We start from the raw sequence: 16,344 nt of genomic DNA, 5'->3' as shown, positions 1-16,344 counted from the left end.
CAGCCCAGCCTGTTGGTGGATTCACAGGGCGTTTGCATTTCCTATCAGGAAACGTATCAGTGCGTTATGGTTTCTGGCATGCGGCGCTGTGCATTAGAATGTGCAAATGATAACAAAAAGAGATATTTTTGTCACTCTTTTTTAGTCTGTTGTGATTCAGCAAAAACATTGAGGTCTGTGAATTCAGCAGAAATTCAGGTGCTTTCACTGTGCTGTGGGTTGGGCAGCTGGAGCTTTCCATATTACAGGAAAGCAAGTGTAGTGAGCTGCTTTGGCTGGGCTCAGCTGCCGCCACCTCCCTGGTTCCTCTGGAAGCACATAGGATTAAACTGGAGCTGCAGGGTCCTGGTTGGGTCTCCACACAAAACCTTCCAGAGAGTTTTCCTACTCCACCTCCAGCCCAAGGATTGTGCACAGATAAACACCTCTTATGCAGGTGTTCCTAGAAGAAATGCAAGGGGACATATCAGCTTGGGTCAGATCCCTTGATGGATTCCTGAGATCTCCTGGACATCACCTGGTGTGGAGAGCTGATCCCAAATGGCTCCCACTCCCCAAAAGAGTAAAAGCAATGTGCTGGTTCCCCTCAGACAGTCAGAGGAGCCATTCTGTGCTCCCTGGAGGAGCACGCTGCAGGGCCCGCGGCTGCAAAGCCTTCCCATAAAGCATGTTTGTTCTGTGTAAATGATCCCATCCTCAAAAGGATCCTCATGTCGGAGGACATTTCACAGAATGCATCATAACACAGCTCTGTGTGCTGCCAGGGGAGCACAGAATGAGTTTCTTCCCCAGGCGCAGCATGTGTGAGCCCATGGTGGCACAACTGCAGTTACGGTTCTGAGTGTGACTGGCCTCTACAGCCAGTGAACTAGGGGAAGAAGCCATTTATTTATCTATTCATGTATCTGTCCCCTTCCTGCAGCTGTACTGAGTGCGCGGATGAATCCCTGACCCAACGCGCTTGCAAATGAGCTTGGGGTTGGCCAGGCAAATGGGGATGCGGGGTGCCCCAGGAGGGCACAGACGTCAGGAGGGACCAGCCCTGGCTGCCCAGCCCCTGCGTGTCCCACTGCAGAACAGCCTCGTGCTCCACGCTGACGTTATGGTTGTGCTTTAAGTGCCCTGGGGGGGTCTCCCAAAACCAGAGCCCCTCACCTATGCACAGCCCACAGTAGAGCACCGTGCTTAAATTTCCCAGACAAACAGGGGCAGCTGCATCTGGTGTCCATCTTTTTCAGATCCTCTCCATCCCTCCTGTCTCGGGGTGGCCGGGTGGTTGCACTGGGGAGCCCCTGCCCGCTGCCATCCCTCCCTCAGCACATCATGGGCACTGCACGACCCTGGAGTGCGCTGTAAATAGTCGGAAGCGATGAATGGATTTCCCCTTCCTCTCCATGTGTGCTTTAGATTTTTGGCCGGATACAACATGAGCTCGGGACACACCAAAACATGAAGCTCGCTCCCCGGCAGCCCTGGCTTTCACGTGGGAACAGTTCAATTTGTTAGGCAACGTGAAGTTTAGCGGGTGAAGCTTACAGTGTTTTCCTGGAGAATGCCTCTCTTTTGCCAGGCAAAGAGCCCAGAGCCTGTTGGAGGTGAGGGGAGCAGCAGGGCCATGCTGTGCCATGCCTGTGCCCGTGCCGGTGCCTGTGGTGGCACTGTGCATGGGAAAGCACTCAGGGAAAGTGCTCAGGGAAAGCCAGGCTTTCTGCCGCTTTCCACTTCCTCCCAGACATGTTTACTGCAACACAGAGGGTTTTCTCTCTTGGCAGTAACCGCCCTCCCATGCAGGCTGGCCATCTTTTTGTTGCCCTGCCTGTGATCCCACTCAGCCCCTTTCAATCCAGCCCTGTGATGGGCTGCTGCAGGCATGAGTCAGGCCCCGGCACAACACGGAGCCCAGGTGGGGTCATGCCTTGGCACCCTGGCTCATCGTGGCAGGAGGCCAAGGTGTCACAAGGTGTGTATGGTCTCAGCATCACCGCATGCTGCTCACTGGGGGAAAGCCTGCACAAGGCAGCTCCTGCCAGCTCCTGGAGTCAGGGCCGTCTCCAAACAATGGGTGGAGAGCAGGAAACGCTGCATGGGAAACAGGATTTGGCTCCGCCGCCGCCGCCAGCCACGGCCCCTTGGCCCCTTTCCTTTCCCTGCTCCAGAGAGCCCTTCCCACAGCCGTCAGCCACGGGGCTGCACTGAGGGGACGGGGATGCTGCCACCCAGGCAGTCTGGGGCATGAGACCCTCTACACAGCAGGCGAAGAGGGGTGTCAGGACACCTCCTGTCTGGGCTGGGGTCTCAGCATGGCTTGGGAAGCCCTGAGCACACAGCCCTAGCCCTGGAGGGGTGGGCGCCTGCTCCCTGTGAAAGCTGCCGCAGGGCAGGGAACCTCAGTGGCCTCTTCACCACCAAGACCTGCTCCTGAGTGGGTGGCCACCGAGCAAGCAGGGACAGGGTCATCTTCCTTGCCGTGCTCAGGCTATGCGCCAGAGGAGGTGGTCCCAGCTGCCCCAGACGCTGAGCAGCAGGGCAGAGGCAAGATGGGGGGCACGGGCAGGGAGCAGGGGTCCTGAGACACTGCTCACGTGGAGCCCCTAGGCAGCTGCAGTCACCAGCTCTGACCCTTGTGGCTGGGACATGTCGGGGATTTTCTGACCTCTGCCAGATTCAGGACACGCTCCAAGGACATGGGACTCCGTTTTTACCTTCTGCTTCTCCTTCCACGGTTGGCAGGTAAATCGTCGATTTCCCTCTGCCCCAGGGTGGCTGGGTGGGACAAGGCAGCTGTGGGAGCTCAGTGGTGCCATCAGAGCAGGGTTTGGAGAGGGAACATTCGGTTGTAATCGGCCATTTGGAAACCTGAGAGGTCGGCAGTGCCCTCCTCTACCTGCCTCCCTCTAGCGTGAGGCTGGGGCACAGGCACCCTGTGGGAGGAAAGGGTCCCAAGACCCCCATCCTGCTGCATGCTTAGCTCATGGTAGGGGGCTGAGCCCATGGGGATCTCCAAAAGGAGAGTGGAAATGCCCACTGTGTCATCCCAATGGGTCTGCACCCAACCTGGCTGCACCTCCTGAGATGGCGGTGTCAAAAATGTCCTGGAAAGGGGGTGACATCTGGGTGACGGGGTCTGGCCCTGAGGCAGGGCTGGGATGGCCGTGTCCTTGTCCAGCCGTGACATGCCCTTGTGTTCCCCCACCCCAGGGGCCATCCTGGACATCACCCTGATCGCCAATGTGCAGAGCCTGTCCCACTCCAACTTCTTCCTCTCCTGTGTCATGGGGGAGCGCGACGTGAGCTACCTGCAGATTGAGCGGGAGAACAAGATCGTGATGACACACCCCAAGACGGGCTTCCAAATCTACCGCAACCGCAGCAACCATGTTGAGGCCAGGAGCTTCTCTATGTCTGACCTGGTGGGGATCCTCTACTGCCTGGGGCGCACGCCGACCGAGCAGGCCCAGGTGGTCTATGTGCACAACAGCCACAACGGTGAGAACTGGGGGGGTGGCGGGCAGCCCCCCTCCTGCTTGCTGGGTCCACATGGGAGTGTTATCTGCCCTGTGCTTCACAATCCCAGCGCCAGCCAGCATGGCAGGGGGACAGCAGTGACCCACGGGCTATATTTGGGGTCCTCCATCACCAGTGGGGTGGAGGGGGAAGAGATGTTCAGCTGGAGGAGCGCGGCCGAGCCCCATGGAGGTGTGTGGGGATGGGCAGCAGTGCAGGCAGCTGGCTGGGCTGGGAATAGTGCCCAGGAGCAGGGCAAGGTCCAAGAGGAAATCAGGTGCCCTTGAAGGAGGTGGTGGGTCTGGAAATCATTAACCAGGGTGGGGGGCAGCCCATCAGAGCCGTGCCAAACTCATGCCCCCACCACAGGCTCCCAGGGAGGAGGCAGTGCTGCAGCCTCCCCAGGCGCTTGGCAAGCACCATGCCACAGCAGCACGTATCTGCTCCAGCAGTGGGGTCTGCTGAGAGGTGCTGCCAGGATGCGCTGCAGCCAAGGGCAGTGCTGGGCTCTGGTCTCCAGATCCCATTTTGGGCCACATAAGCCAAAAGGGCCTCCCTGGGCTGGCCAGTGGCAGGGATACCACTCGGGGAAGCACTCTTCCACACTGCCCCTTCGACATCCACTCCCTCTGTGCTCAAGACTTTGCAAAACTATTAGGACCGAAATTTTCTGTGATAGGTGCTTGCCTGAGGATGCTGAGAATGAGAGGGTGGGCGATACAAGTTTCCCTGCCTGTGTTAAAACACAGCTTTAGCAAGCAGCTCAAGTAATCTCCGGGCTGGGAGAACAGAGGCTGCCAGTGTGGTCCAAGCATCCCCAAAGGAGCAGGGCCTGTGTCCAGAGGCTTAACCTCAAACCATCGCAGTCCTATCAGAAATGGAGCCAGCCAGTCTGGGCAAGCAGAGCGGCACAGAGACGCCGAGGGAGGGAGGCAGAGGCACCGGGAGGCGGCATGGGGGGCAGGGCTGGTGGTGGAGGGCGAGGAGCACAGAGGGGGCTCTGCACCCCTGGATGTCCCTGTATATAGGTCATGGAGGGATGTGATGGGTCTGAGGCTCCATCGGCATGACCGTGTGTCCCGCGGTAAGGTGGACCCCCTGCTCCTGAGTCGACACATCCAGGCCAAAACAGTGCTGTGTCTGGGTCCATGTCCCTACAGGACTTACAAGTGCCAAAAAAGTTGGTTTTTACCAAGCGCCAAACAAGCTGCTGTTTCTCTGTTTAATTTAGAGAAGGAGAAGTAAAAAAATAAAGGAAAAAATCAGAAAAAAAAAGGCATATTTGCAGGGAGAGGGAGAGCTGTGTATAGAACCCACCAGGGAGGCTTTGGTGCACATTGTCTCTCCTATTAAGCCAAAGAGCACACCAAAACAGGCCAGAGTGATGAAGCAGCGGCTGGGGAATGCTGTTAGAGGAAAACTGGCATCTCCCAAAAGGTCATGCATGACGAAGGACATAGGAAGGATGATAAACTTTGGAAGTTTTGCTGTAAAAACAAAGTAAAGCAGACCAAAGAGATCCTGAGAAGCAATTTCAGAAGGGTTTAAATCTGGCAATAAACTATTTTTTTACAATATCCAGAGCAGAAAGATGCCCAGAAAAACAACTGCAGAACACCAAAATTCTTTTATTTTTGCATCTGTGTGCCTGATAGAGAAGCTGGGGAAGCTTGCTGGAGGACCTGTCTAAACTGCCAGTGCTGATAGCAGGAGACAGGTGATAAATAGCCAAAAAGAGCAGCATGGCATTGCCAGGCTGGGCTTTCTGTGAGCGGGGTGTGCCACTGCCTGGGAGGTGTGAGCAGAGGGCAGGCGGCAAGGCTGCTCGCGAGATGCCCACCTTTCCTAAAGGCTTTCTGTGTAGGGAGTTACAGGCTTGTAAACCCAAATCAGAACTGGGCAAATCAGTAGGAACCATAATAAAGTGCAGAATTTGTGGTTATGTGGTCCCTGAGAAAGAGGCAGCATGGGTTTGCAGTGTGAGGGTGTCGGGTGGCAGTGGTGAGGATGCTGTGGATGACTGCTTGGGTTCCTGGAGAAAACTGGGAAAATTCCTTCTCAAAGGCTCTTTGGGAGCAACTCTGCCCCCAGGGGGTGGCAGGGGAGGTCTTTGCATGGGTAAATCACTGACTAAAAGAAAGGGAGCAAGAATAGGAGTTAATTTGTGGTTCTTGTCACATGGAGAAGTCCGCGTGGCATGGGGTGTCTGCAGGAACCTGTGCCACCGGTTGTGGTTACAAACAGCTGAACAAGGGGCTGTGCTGGCTGCTGTCCCCGAGCTGCCTGGAGAGATGGGGAGATGGTTGCGCTCTGTGCAGGACTGCAGATGCTACTGAGCAGGGATGGAGTGACAGATAAAATTCAGTGTAGGTAAACACAAAGTGCTGTGTTTGGGGATCCCCAGGGAACATGTTGGGCTCTCGCTCCAGTGAGTGAGACGGAGTGAGACAGAACAGGGGCCACATCTGTGTGCCCTTTTCAAGGGACTGCAGAGTCCGCTGTTGACAGATCTCAACTGGAGGGATAGGTGGGGAGGTGATTCTGGGGAATTACTGGGAGGTGTGACCTGCAGTGTCGTTCCCTGGGCATCTGTGGCGTGTGCTGCTTCCTCCTGGCCCCTGGCCTTGGTGGGGCAGGACATGGGGCTGGATGTGCCTTAGCTCCAACCTGGCGTGGCTGCTTTTAGTGTGTGCAAGCTGGTGTGCAGGATCTGAGACCCAGCACCGGCTTGTGCCCTCTTTTGTGTCTGTCCTGGCACGCCCAGGGTTTGGTTTCCCAGACCTTAATGTATTTATAGCCCAGTTTGTGCTCAGAGCTGGGCTCTGGCTGACACATTAATAGTCTGAGAGTTCATTGCTGCTTCATGCCCCAACACCCGGGAAATCAGGCACACAGCCACGACAGGGCCACTGGTCCCATGGGCTGGTGTGCAGCCCTCCGCACGCCTGCTTCCCCTCACCACCCCTCGCCTGCCCGTGCTGTCACTGCCTGCAGCTGCTTTGCACCGCCCAAGCTGGCAGCAAGCAGAATCTACCCTGCAGATTTGTCCCAGCTGTCACCTCTCCAGGCTGCTGCCACCGGCATCCCACACCAGGCTGGGGCTGGCGGGCTGGCCAGAGGGCAGGATGCCCTGTCCCACTCCTTGGTGTCTGCCCGTGGGGGCTGGCCGGGTCAGGAAGGGAGTGCCTGTCCCTGCAGAGGTTCGTGAGGTCCCAGCTCCCACACGAGGTGGATGGGGGTGTCACGATGTCCCAGCAGAAATGTCTGGTGGGTGCTGGGCTGAGCCAGGGCTGTGTGGCTGGGCTGAAAGCTCTGGCACTGCCCTTGGGTGTGAGCGCCCTGGGAGGTGATCACTGTTCACCCTGCTCTTCCTCCTCCTCTTCCTCTGCAGCGCACCTTTTCCCAGTGAAGGCCACACAGTCTGTGAATGTCGCCGAGCCAGCCACCTTCTCTGCCAGGGTCCTCAAGCGGAAGGAGACAGACGTTATGTGGAAAAGAAATGGCAAGTGGCCCTGAGAGCAGGCACGGGGCTAGGGCTGCTCCCATGCCATGCCTGGCACCAGCCCTGGGGGCGTGGGGGAGCCCCAAGGTCACCCTCTGCCTCCTTGCAGGTACCTACTACCAGACCACGGACCGGGGCGAGGTGCAGGGCAACCTTGTCACCATGACTCTCCCCAATGTCAGTGTGACTGAAAACGGTGTCTACAGTGCCACGTTCATGGGGGACAGCCCTCTGTGGAGCGCCTTCTACCGCCTGATCGTGAGAGGTGAGTGGGGCCCTGGCTCCCCGGGACACAGGGACAGGTGACCACACCCTGCCCTCTGGCCTGGTGCCACCCTGCGCCCCCTCCGCTCTCTCTGCAGCCTGTCCCGCGAAGAAATGGGGACCGTCCTGTGAGAAGGATTGTCCCAACTGTCTGAACGGCGGCATCTGCCATGACCATGTTGGCGAATGCATCTGCCCTCCCGGGTTCATGGGGACCCGTTGTGAGCGAGGTAGGTGTGGGGCTGCCCAGCAGTGGGAGCTATTCCCAGGGCGTGCATGCGGGCCCTGCTGCACCCCCAGACACAGGCACTGGTGTTCTGTGGCCAGAAATTCCACATGCATCCCCAGTGCCTCTCTGCCCACAGTGCCCCATTTCTGGCTCCTGTGCCAGCTCAGGGTGGAGTTATGGGGCTTGGGGCACCTGAGCTGGTGCCATGCCATGCACAAGCAGTGCACGAGTGAACAGTGGGTGAGGGCAAACCACGCTTGTTTTTCCAGCCTGCCGGGAAGGCCAGTTTGGCCGCAACTGCCAGGAGACGTGCCAGAGAGCCCAGGGCTGCAGAGGGCTGAGCTTCTGCCTGCCAGATCCCTACGGCTGCTCCTGCGCCTCGGGCTGGAGTGGCTCCCGCTGCAGCCAAGGTACGGGGACTTGGGCAACCATCAGCTCGCCCATCCAGCCTGGGCTTCCTGCGAGGCCTGGCTCTGGTCTGCAGCATCAGCACCCATCCAAACCTCCCCTAGCCTGAGAGGTGGCATGGGCTGAGCAGTGCTGCTGCCTGCAATAGCAGCCGGCGGTCTCTGCCCCGGGTAGCAGCCAGATCTCCTCTTCTTGCAGCCTGTCCCCCAGGATACTACGGCCCCGACTGCGCCCTGGCGTGCGCATGCCGAAATGGAGGCACCTGTAACCGCTTCAGTGGCTGTGTCTGCCCGGCGGGCTGGCACGGACAGCACTGTGAGAAGTCAGGTAAGACTGGCGCAGGGATGTGGTGGGTTTCTGTCCCTCACCCTCAGGTGGGCTCTGGCTCCTTCCTCACTGGTGACTGGAGGAGCCATCGGCTACCACCAGCCAGCTCAGCAGCCTCCTTGTCTGCAGAAAGAGCGCCCAACCCAGGTGGGGGCTGGGAATGGAAACCAGGGTGCTACAAGGGGACCATCTAGTCTGGGCCCCTGGGATTAGCCATGCCAAGAACATTGCTGAGCCCAGCACATGGGGTTGGGATCAGAGCTGGACCGCAGCATGTGGCACTGGCCCCCTAGCACTGGGGCTGGCTTCAGCTGGGACCAGGGAAAGGTGCCAGCCTCTCTTGTGTCTGGGGAGAAGCGGGGTCAGCCCTAATGCCAATTTCTGTGTGCCAGACCGGTTCCCCCAGATCATCCAACTGGCCTCGGAGCTGGAGTTCAACCTGGGCTCAGAGCCTGTTGTCAGCTGCGTGGCCACTGGCAACCCACTGCCTGCCAGCGACAGCGTGGAGCTGCGCAAGGCTGATGGCACTGTGCTCAAGGTACTGCCCCCATGTCCTTGCCCCACCACCAGCCCCATGTTGCTGGCTCACTCAGAAGCACTTGTCTGCCCACCTGGCTTCTGGGAAGCTTCAGACCAGTGTGGGGAGCTGGGAGGCTGAGCCAGGGGACTGAGGCACCCTCTGTGCCCACAGCTCATCAAAGCCATCATTGAGCCGGGGCAGATCACCTGTGAGTTTCAGGTGCAGCGTCTGACAAAGGCAGACACGGGGCTCTGGGAGTGCCGGGTCTCCACAACCGGAGGCCAGGACAGCCGGAAAGTCAAGGTCAACATCCGAGGTGAGGAAAGAGTGGTGGCACAAGTAGAATGAGCCGGGGTTGCTGGGGGAGGCTGACAGCACTGTGTGGCAATGCCAACCTCTCCATACTGAACCGGGTGCCACCCATCATGTGCTCCAGTGCCAGCAGACAGGTTTGGGTAGTGATAAAAGACTTCCCTGACAAAGCTGAAAGGAGCCAAGAGGTGGCAGATGTACCCACGCTCTGCTACTTATTGCTCCCAGTCCCACTGGTGTCATTCCCCCCTTCTTCACCAAGTGCCACCAGCGCCCCTGAGCCCCCCCAGGCTGCTGGCCAAACAGAGCCGTCAGCTCGTGGTGTCGCCTGTGGACTGCTTCTCTGGCGATGGACCAATCATCTCCATCAAGCTGCTCTACAAGCCCAAGGACGACACGTCAGCATGGTCATCCATTGTGGGTATGTGTCTGCCACAGGGTGGGGGGCACAGGTAGGACCTGGAAGGGAAGGGATGGCTGCCCCAGCCAGTGAGGGTCAGGGGTGGGCAGACGTCTCCGTCCTGGGACTCCTGTGGTGATGCCAAGGAGGATGCCAGTGGCAGGGCAGATTGTGTGTCATGGACATGGCTTTGACATGTCCTCTTGGCCAACAGTTGACAACAGCGAGAACATCACTGTCATGAACCTCCGGCCGGTGACCGCCTACATCGTCAAGGTGCAGCTGAGCCGGCCGGGGGACGGTGGGGAGGGCAGCAAGGGGCCCGAGGCTGTCATGGTGACCGAGTGCCTTGGTGAGCCTCCATCTCCCTCACTCTGACTCTAACACTGACTGTACCCCTAACCCTGCACGGCACAGGGTCTGCAAAGCCCCTCAACTGATGTGTTGTGAGGTATTGCTGCCTTTTTGTTCGCAGAGCCCACAGTCAAGCCTGTGATTGAAGGCTGGTCCATAGAGGAGAAAAACACGCTTCACATCAACTGGAAATTGCCAAGTAACCACGAGCCAGCACATGGGTTCATTGTCCACCTCTTTGACTCTGCAAGGCGACTGGTCTGTGAGAAAAATATCACGTCCATCTCTGTGCTCTCTGCCCGCATTGGTGACCTGGAGTTCAACAAGGAGTACGGGTTGGAGGTGCTGGTGTACCATTGTGCCAGCCTCGGGCCCCCCTCCGACCTCTACAAGGTCATGATCAACAGCAAAGGTGGGTCCATTGGAACACAGGGAATTATTACAGGGAATTACAATGATAAATCAGTTACAGTTGTAACAGTGACCATCCTCAGGTCCAGCTGCCCCTGTATCCCATCTCTGATACAGCATGAACAGCTGCTTGGGGGGGAAAATGGGTCCTCCTTTCCTTGCTAGACTCTGCAGCCTCCAGCACCAAGCGGCTGAGAAACACCCTAAGCTGAACATGACATTCAGGCCATCACGAGTGATGCTCACAAACATATCTGCCCTCCGCACCCTTGCCCAAGCCCTGATGGACCTGTCTATACCTGCAGCTTTTACAACACCCTGTAGCAACAAGTTCCTCAATATAAATATGCTTTATGTGAAAACATTATTTCCCTTAGGTTCACTTTAACCCAGCTGCCTGGTAATTTTGCTGGATGGTCACTAGGGCTTGGAGAGACCTGCAGTCCTTCCTGTGGGCACATGCACACTTGCATGCAGCCCTCCATGTGGGGAGGTGGAGCATCGGCCTGACCAGCCTTTCTGGCAGCCAAGGGGGAAGGAGTGCATGAGGCCTTCACAGTGAGGCTTGGTGCTGGCTGGTATGTGTTGGGAGGGCTGGTGGGCATCAGGTTTGGAGGATGCAAGGTTTTTTTCCACTTCGTGCTTGTAAGAGCTTTGTGTGATTTGGGGATTTGGAGTTAGGGATGTGGGCAGGCTGGGGAAGGCTCAGAGGAAGCAATGGGAACACCGTGTGAGGAAAGGTTGAAGAAGGAAAATATTCCAAGGGCTAGTCAATACACAGACATCTAGCTTGATGGTCCCTGAGGCTGGGAGCATTTAGGGGTACAGTCCTGACCCACTGTTGTACCTGGAGAGCAACTCCATATCCTCCTGCACCTCCTCCAAGCAGGGTCTGGGGGTCCCTGGAAGTCCCTCACAGCTTTGGTTGCCACTGCCATCCACAGGGTCCGGTCCAGCAGCGTTCAGCCTCTGCAGTGCCAGGAGCCCTGTCCTGGGACTGACACTCTCCTCTTCTTGTCCCAGGGCCCTCCTCCCCACGGTTGCTCTCAGCAGAGTCCATGTCTGACACCGCTGTCAAGCTCTCCTGGCAGGTCCCCGAGTACCCCAACGGGGGCATCACCAAGTACATCGTGGAGCTGCAGCAGGTGGGGGGCACCAGCGAGCCCCAGTGGATTGACACTGACAGTGGCGCCGAGACCACCAAGATCGTCGGGGGCCTCAACGCCAGCACCAGCTACCAGTTTCGCGTCCGTGCCAACTCCCATGTCCCAGGGGAATGGAGTCAGCCCGTAAAAGCCAAGACCCTGGGGGACGGTGAGAGGGGTGTCCCAGCAGGCAGGGTGCTGACAGCTCTGCTGAAGCTTGGGCTCAGCATTTGGGTCAGCAAAGAATGACCAGGGTGCTTCTGGTAACCTCAGAGAGTGGCTCTGAAGCAGCAGCCCAAGCCCAAAACACTTATGGGTGTTTTCAGAAATCTGGGTCCTCCTAGTCCTGATGGGGCAGGGGAGGCATGGTGACAGCATGGCCACCAGAGTGGCTCTGCCTTGGCCAGAGGCTGACATGGTGTGTGAGGGGCTAGAGGAGCAGGGCAGAGCCTGCACGGGAGGAGCTGGTGGCTGGACCCAGAGCTGGTTGGAAGACCAGAAACCAGCAGGTTTGGTGGCAAGGCCCAGGCAGTGACACCTTCACCCCTGTGCCACCATGGCACCAAGAGCTTGGGCTGTGATTTTGGTGTCTTCATGGGGTCCCAGGGTGCTGGGAGAGGGCTGCCATCTTGGTGCTGGGCCACCTGTGCAGCCTGAGCAGGGTTCAGCTGTGGGCCACGACCCTCAATCCCTCCTTTTGGCAGGAGCGCTGAGCGTGCCACCCAGCCTGGGCAGCCAGAGCACCGAGCAGGCAGGAGTAGACCAGCAGCTGCTCTTGGCCATCGTTGGCTCCGTGTCCGTCACCTGCCTCACCATCCTCTTTGCCCTCCTGGCACTTTTCCTCATCAAGAAGAATTTTTTCCACCGGCGCCGCACCTTTACATACCAGTCTGGCTCGGTGAGTGCTGCCTGCCCCACCAGGACCATGTCCCCAGCTCCCCACTTCCCAGCCCGATCCAGGTCACGCTCCATAGCCTCCAGTCCGGATGCAGCCAGACCTCACTTCCACGCAGAGAGGGTGCGGAGCCTGTCCTTGCCCACGACATCTGCCCTGCCGGGACTCCCGTGCAGGTAGAGGGGTGCCCGGTGCCTCTAACCTTACCCACTCCCATCTCCCAGGGGGAAGAGACCATCCTGCAGTTCAACTCGGGGACTCTGACCCTGACACGCCGGCCCAAGCCACAGCCAGAGCCCCTCAGCTACCCCATCCTGGAGTGGGAAGACATCAAGTTTGAGGACATGATCGGGGAGGGCAACTTTGGGCAGGTCATCAGGGCCATGATCAAAAAGGACGGCCTGAAAATGAACGCAGCCATCAAGATGTTGAAAGGTGAGTGTGGTGGCAGGCAGGCAGCGTGGGCTGGGGGATGCAGCTGCATCCTGGGCCATGCTTGGGGCTGAGGAGGGGCAGGAGCCATCAGTGGAGGAGCAGAGGAAGGGCCCTTGTTGTAAGACTGAGGTGACCATCCCTTCTTTGCTTCCAGAGTTTGCTTCAGAGAATGACCATCGGGACTTTGCTGGGGAGCTGGAGGTGCTGTGCAAACTGGGCCATCACCCCAACATCATCAACTTGTTGGGTGCCTGCGAGAACAAGGGTGAGGACTGTTCTCCTCTCCCCAGCCCCACAGGCCCTGCCCGGCTGTGATTTCCTCTTTGCTAGAGAGAGCCCCACAAGCCCAATATCCTTCTGCCCCCCAGGATACCTGTACATCGCCATTGAGTATGCTCCCTATGGAAACCTCCTCGACTTCCTTCGCAAAAGCCGGGTCTTGGAGACAGACCCTGCCTTTGCCAAGGAGCACGGTACTGCCTCCACCCTCACCTCCCAGCAGCTCCTCCAGTTTGCTTCAGATGTGGCCAAGGGGATGCAGTACCTGAGTGAGAAGCAGGTACATCCCCAGCAAGCCCCTCAGAACATCCTTCCCCTGGGGCCTGGGGACTCCCCATCAGGGCATGAGAGCCCTGGGGCCAGCAGTAGGGAGTGTGCAGCTCCTGCTGACTGCTGGCCCCTTTCAGTTCATTCACAGGGACCTGGCAGCCAGGAATATCCTGGTGGGAGAAAACCTGGCTTCCAAGATTGCCGACTTTGGCCTCTCCAGAGGGGAGGAGGTCTATGTGAAGAAGACGATGGTGAGGCAGGAGCGAAGTATCTCCATGGGACCTGCACCGATGCAGTGGGCAGGATCCCCACCATCAGCAGGAATGACCTACCATGCCAGGACTGGCTGGGTCACAGCTCTCCTCTCTCCGTGGGACATCCCCCCTCCCCTGACAGTTGCTCTCTGTTTCCCCAGGGCCGCTTGCCGGTTCGCTGGATGGCCATCGAGTCCCTGAACTACAGTGTGTACACCACCAAGAGCGATGTGTAAGTCCTGCAGGCAGGGGCATGGGGGGCTGCGGCTGCCTCCATCCATCTCCGGGGTGGTCAGTGCAGCGATGCTTTTGCTCTGGGTGTTGTGAGGGCAGGAGGTGATGATGATGCATCTCCCTGGGGAGCTGCTGGCTCAGCCCAAGCCCTGGCTGCCCACTCCACCCTGGGCTTTTACCCGTGCTCATCAGTGGGTCATGCCTGGAGGCTCCGTCACAGCCTCGGCTCCTGCCCTTTCAGGTGGTCATTTGGTGTCCTGCTCTGGGAGATCGTCAGCTTGGGTAAGGCACTTCTGTGTCCCCTGCCTCCAATTGGGTCCCTGCAAGTCTGGTCCTCCTGCAGCTCCAGAGGGGACATCCGGGGGACAGTCACCCTACAGCCAGCTCTGTGTCTGTGGCTGCAGGGGGGACACCATACTGCGGGATGACGTGCGCCGAGCTCTATGAGAAGCTGCCCCAGGGCTACCGCATGGAGAAGCCACGCAACTGTGATGACGAGGTGTAAGTAGGCAGAGAGCCCCAGGGGATGGCAGCACCCACATCCCCCTGCCCCCCCTGCCCCATGGGGATCCCACCAACTTGCTGTAGCTTCCTGCCTGGTTCCTCTCTGTGACTGGGGGGTGACAGCTCTGGTCCCACAACCCAAACACACTTCCTGGGCTTCAGTTTCCCACCTGTTTCCCCTCATCTCCCACAAACTGCTTCGCTGCCCCCTCTCCCCCCCGTGCATGCTGAGCCGCCACCGGCTCTCTGCCCCCAGGTACGAGCTGATGCGGCAGTGCTGGCGCGACCGCCCCTACGAGCGACCTCCCTTCGCCCAGATCTCCATGCAGCTCATCCGCATGCTGGAGGCCAGGAAGGTGAGTGGTGGCGGCTCAGCAGGAGGGATGCCCACCCTGCATGGGGCTTGTCCAAATGCTGGAGCATCCCTTGGGCTCAGGGAGGGACATCCAGCAGCAGAACTTGTGTGACCCCACCATGCATGGGAGTAACCCCAGAATCACTTTTTGGGTGTGGGGAGCCCCATTGCCTCCCCCCAGGGCGCAGAACCCTCAAACATGCCAGCAAGGATGGGAGGTAGACGGGGACATTGTCACAACCAGCTCCTGACTGGGGTTCCCCCACAGGCCTACGTGAACATGGCCCTGTTCGAGAACTTCACCTATGCGGGGATCGATGCCACTGCTGAGGAGGCGTGAGGCTGCGCTGGCACCGTGCAGGGGGGCAATGCTGGCCACAGCCTGCTGGGACAGTGCTGTGGGGACTAGGGGCTGCCTGTCCCTCTCCAGGGCTGAGCAGACAAATGCCGGTGCCCCTTCCCAAGAGCACCTGCCCCACAGCAGGACTGTGCCATCCCCTCCCTGACTGCCTGTGCTCATGCTGGCACACCACTGACCAACACAGCCCCACGCTGCTGAAGGACATGCTGGGATGGCCCCCAAGGACAAGCAGCAGCAGGGTGTTCCCAGCAGAGTGGGCAGGAGAAGGGCTCTCTCAGGAGCCAGGGTGCTGCTGCCTGAGCCCATGGACACAAAATGCCCAAGGTTTAGGGTGAGAGGGGAAGCGGCAGCCTGGCAGCTGCCTGCCCTGCAGCCCTCAGCATGCTCTGGGCCTGAAGTGGTGCCAGCAAGGCTGTGAGCATCACTGCCGGCGTGGGATAGGGCAAGGGACAAGGGACAGCACAGCGTTGGCTGTGCATAGCCTCCAGCTCTGCAGTAACCCTTCAGAGGTGCCAGCTCTGCCTTATGGACAATAAACGCAGAGCAACAGGCAGCCGGGTCCAGAGGAGGGGACCCAGCTCTGTGCCCCTGACAGCACCAGGGAAGAAGATGCAGGGCTCCGATGGTCTGCTGCACTCCTTGGGATCCTGTCCCTGTTGAGGTCCTCTGATGATCTCCAGGGATGCCCCAGGTCTCATCATGCAATAGGGATGCGTTTTCTTAGTATCCATCTGAGATCTCTCCCCTGCAATTTAAGGCTTTGTCCTGTCACCAAGGGATATGGAGAACAGACTATGTCCTTCTTCTGCACAGCTGCGTCTTGCATGCTTGAAAACTGTTCCTGCAGCTTCCCCTTGGTTGGCTGCTGTACATGGGGATGGCCCCACTCCTCCAGCCGGTCCCTGTGGGTCTGTGCACCTTTGCACCCTTCCCACTGTGGCCAGCCAGCACTGCCCAGCGCTGCACCAAGCTGTCGGGTAACCCTGTGTCTCGCAAAGGGACGGTTATGTTCAACCAGCCTGCTCAAACACATGCCGGTCCCTTGAGGGTCGCCTGGGCTGACCCTCCCGCAGGAGCTTCTGTCCCAGGCCATGGTGCTTCATCCTGCATTGCCGCCATTTGTTATATAGACAGTGGGTGGGCCTTTATCTCTGTTGGCTTCAGCTTGCTAAGCACTAGGCGTGCCATCCAGCTGCCCATCTAGCCGTCTTCTACAGTCTGCAGGACTCTGCTCCTCCAGAGTCCGGTATCTCAGCCGAAGGCAGGGGCATTTGCATTTGCCCTTCTGGGCAAGAGTCTTTTTTCCCCAGAAGGTGTTTCAACCCTGTCAATACCAGTTTGATTTCCCATTCTGGCCTCCAGTGCTTCTTGGTATCAACCA

The 16,344-nt window shown here is 58.5% G+C and overlaps 1 protein-coding gene across 2 annotated transcripts; it reads left to right on the top strand.

Moving 5' to 3' along the window:
• The first annotated feature begins 2,184 nt into the window (after positions 1-2,184).
• TIE1 (tyrosine kinase with immunoglobulin like and EGF like domains 1) lies at positions 2,185-16,313 on the top strand. Of its 2 annotated transcripts, none has more exons than XM_074906399.1 (23): positions 2,185-2,730; positions 3,199-3,486; positions 6,896-7,006; positions 7,116-7,271; positions 7,369-7,500; positions 7,769-7,909; positions 8,106-8,234; positions 8,627-8,772; positions 8,926-9,070; positions 9,329-9,487; positions 9,681-9,818; positions 9,942-10,232; positions 11,255-11,545; positions 12,081-12,274; positions 12,496-12,706; positions 12,861-12,971; positions 13,075-13,265; positions 13,393-13,506; positions 13,671-13,741; positions 13,985-14,025; positions 14,148-14,244; positions 14,504-14,603; positions 14,871-16,313. In XM_074906399.1, the coding sequence occupies exons 1-23, from the start codon at positions 2,685-2,687 to the stop codon at positions 14,940-14,942; spliced, it is 3,375 nt and encodes a 1,124-aa protein (XP_074762500.1). In that variant the 5' UTR covers positions 2,185-2,684; the 3' UTR covers positions 14,943-16,313. The 2 variants fall into 2 exon arrangements, with proteins under 2 accessions (XP_074762500.1, XP_074762499.1); XM_074906398.1 differs by having other exon boundaries at positions 12,081-12,394.
• The last annotated feature ends 31 nt before the right edge of the window (positions 16,314-16,344 follow it).

Source organism: Athene noctua, chromosome 5 (genome assembly GCF_965140245.1).
Source record: "Athene noctua chromosome 5, bAthNoc1.hap1.1, whole genome shotgun sequence".
Taxonomy (NCBI): Eukaryota; Metazoa; Chordata; class Aves; order Strigiformes; family Strigidae; genus Athene; species Athene noctua.
Note: the sequence above shows the minus strand (reverse complement) of the source record. Positions and strands in the feature narration are given on the sequence as shown.

Excerpts from the sequence above, each read along its gene's own strand:
- TIE1 (XM_074906398.1), top strand. The coding sequence starts at position 2,685 with ATGGGACTCCGTTTTTACCTTCTGCTTCTCCTTCCACGGTTGGCAG. Across the intron at positions 3,487-6,895 it reads TGTGCACAACAGCCACAACG|CGCACCTTTTCCCAGTGAAG; the intron begins GTGAGAACTGGG and ends CTTCCTCTGCAG. Across the intron at positions 9,488-9,680 it reads AGCATGGTCATCCATTGTGG|TTGACAACAGCGAGAACATC; the intron begins GTATGTGTCTGC and ends CTTGGCCAACAG.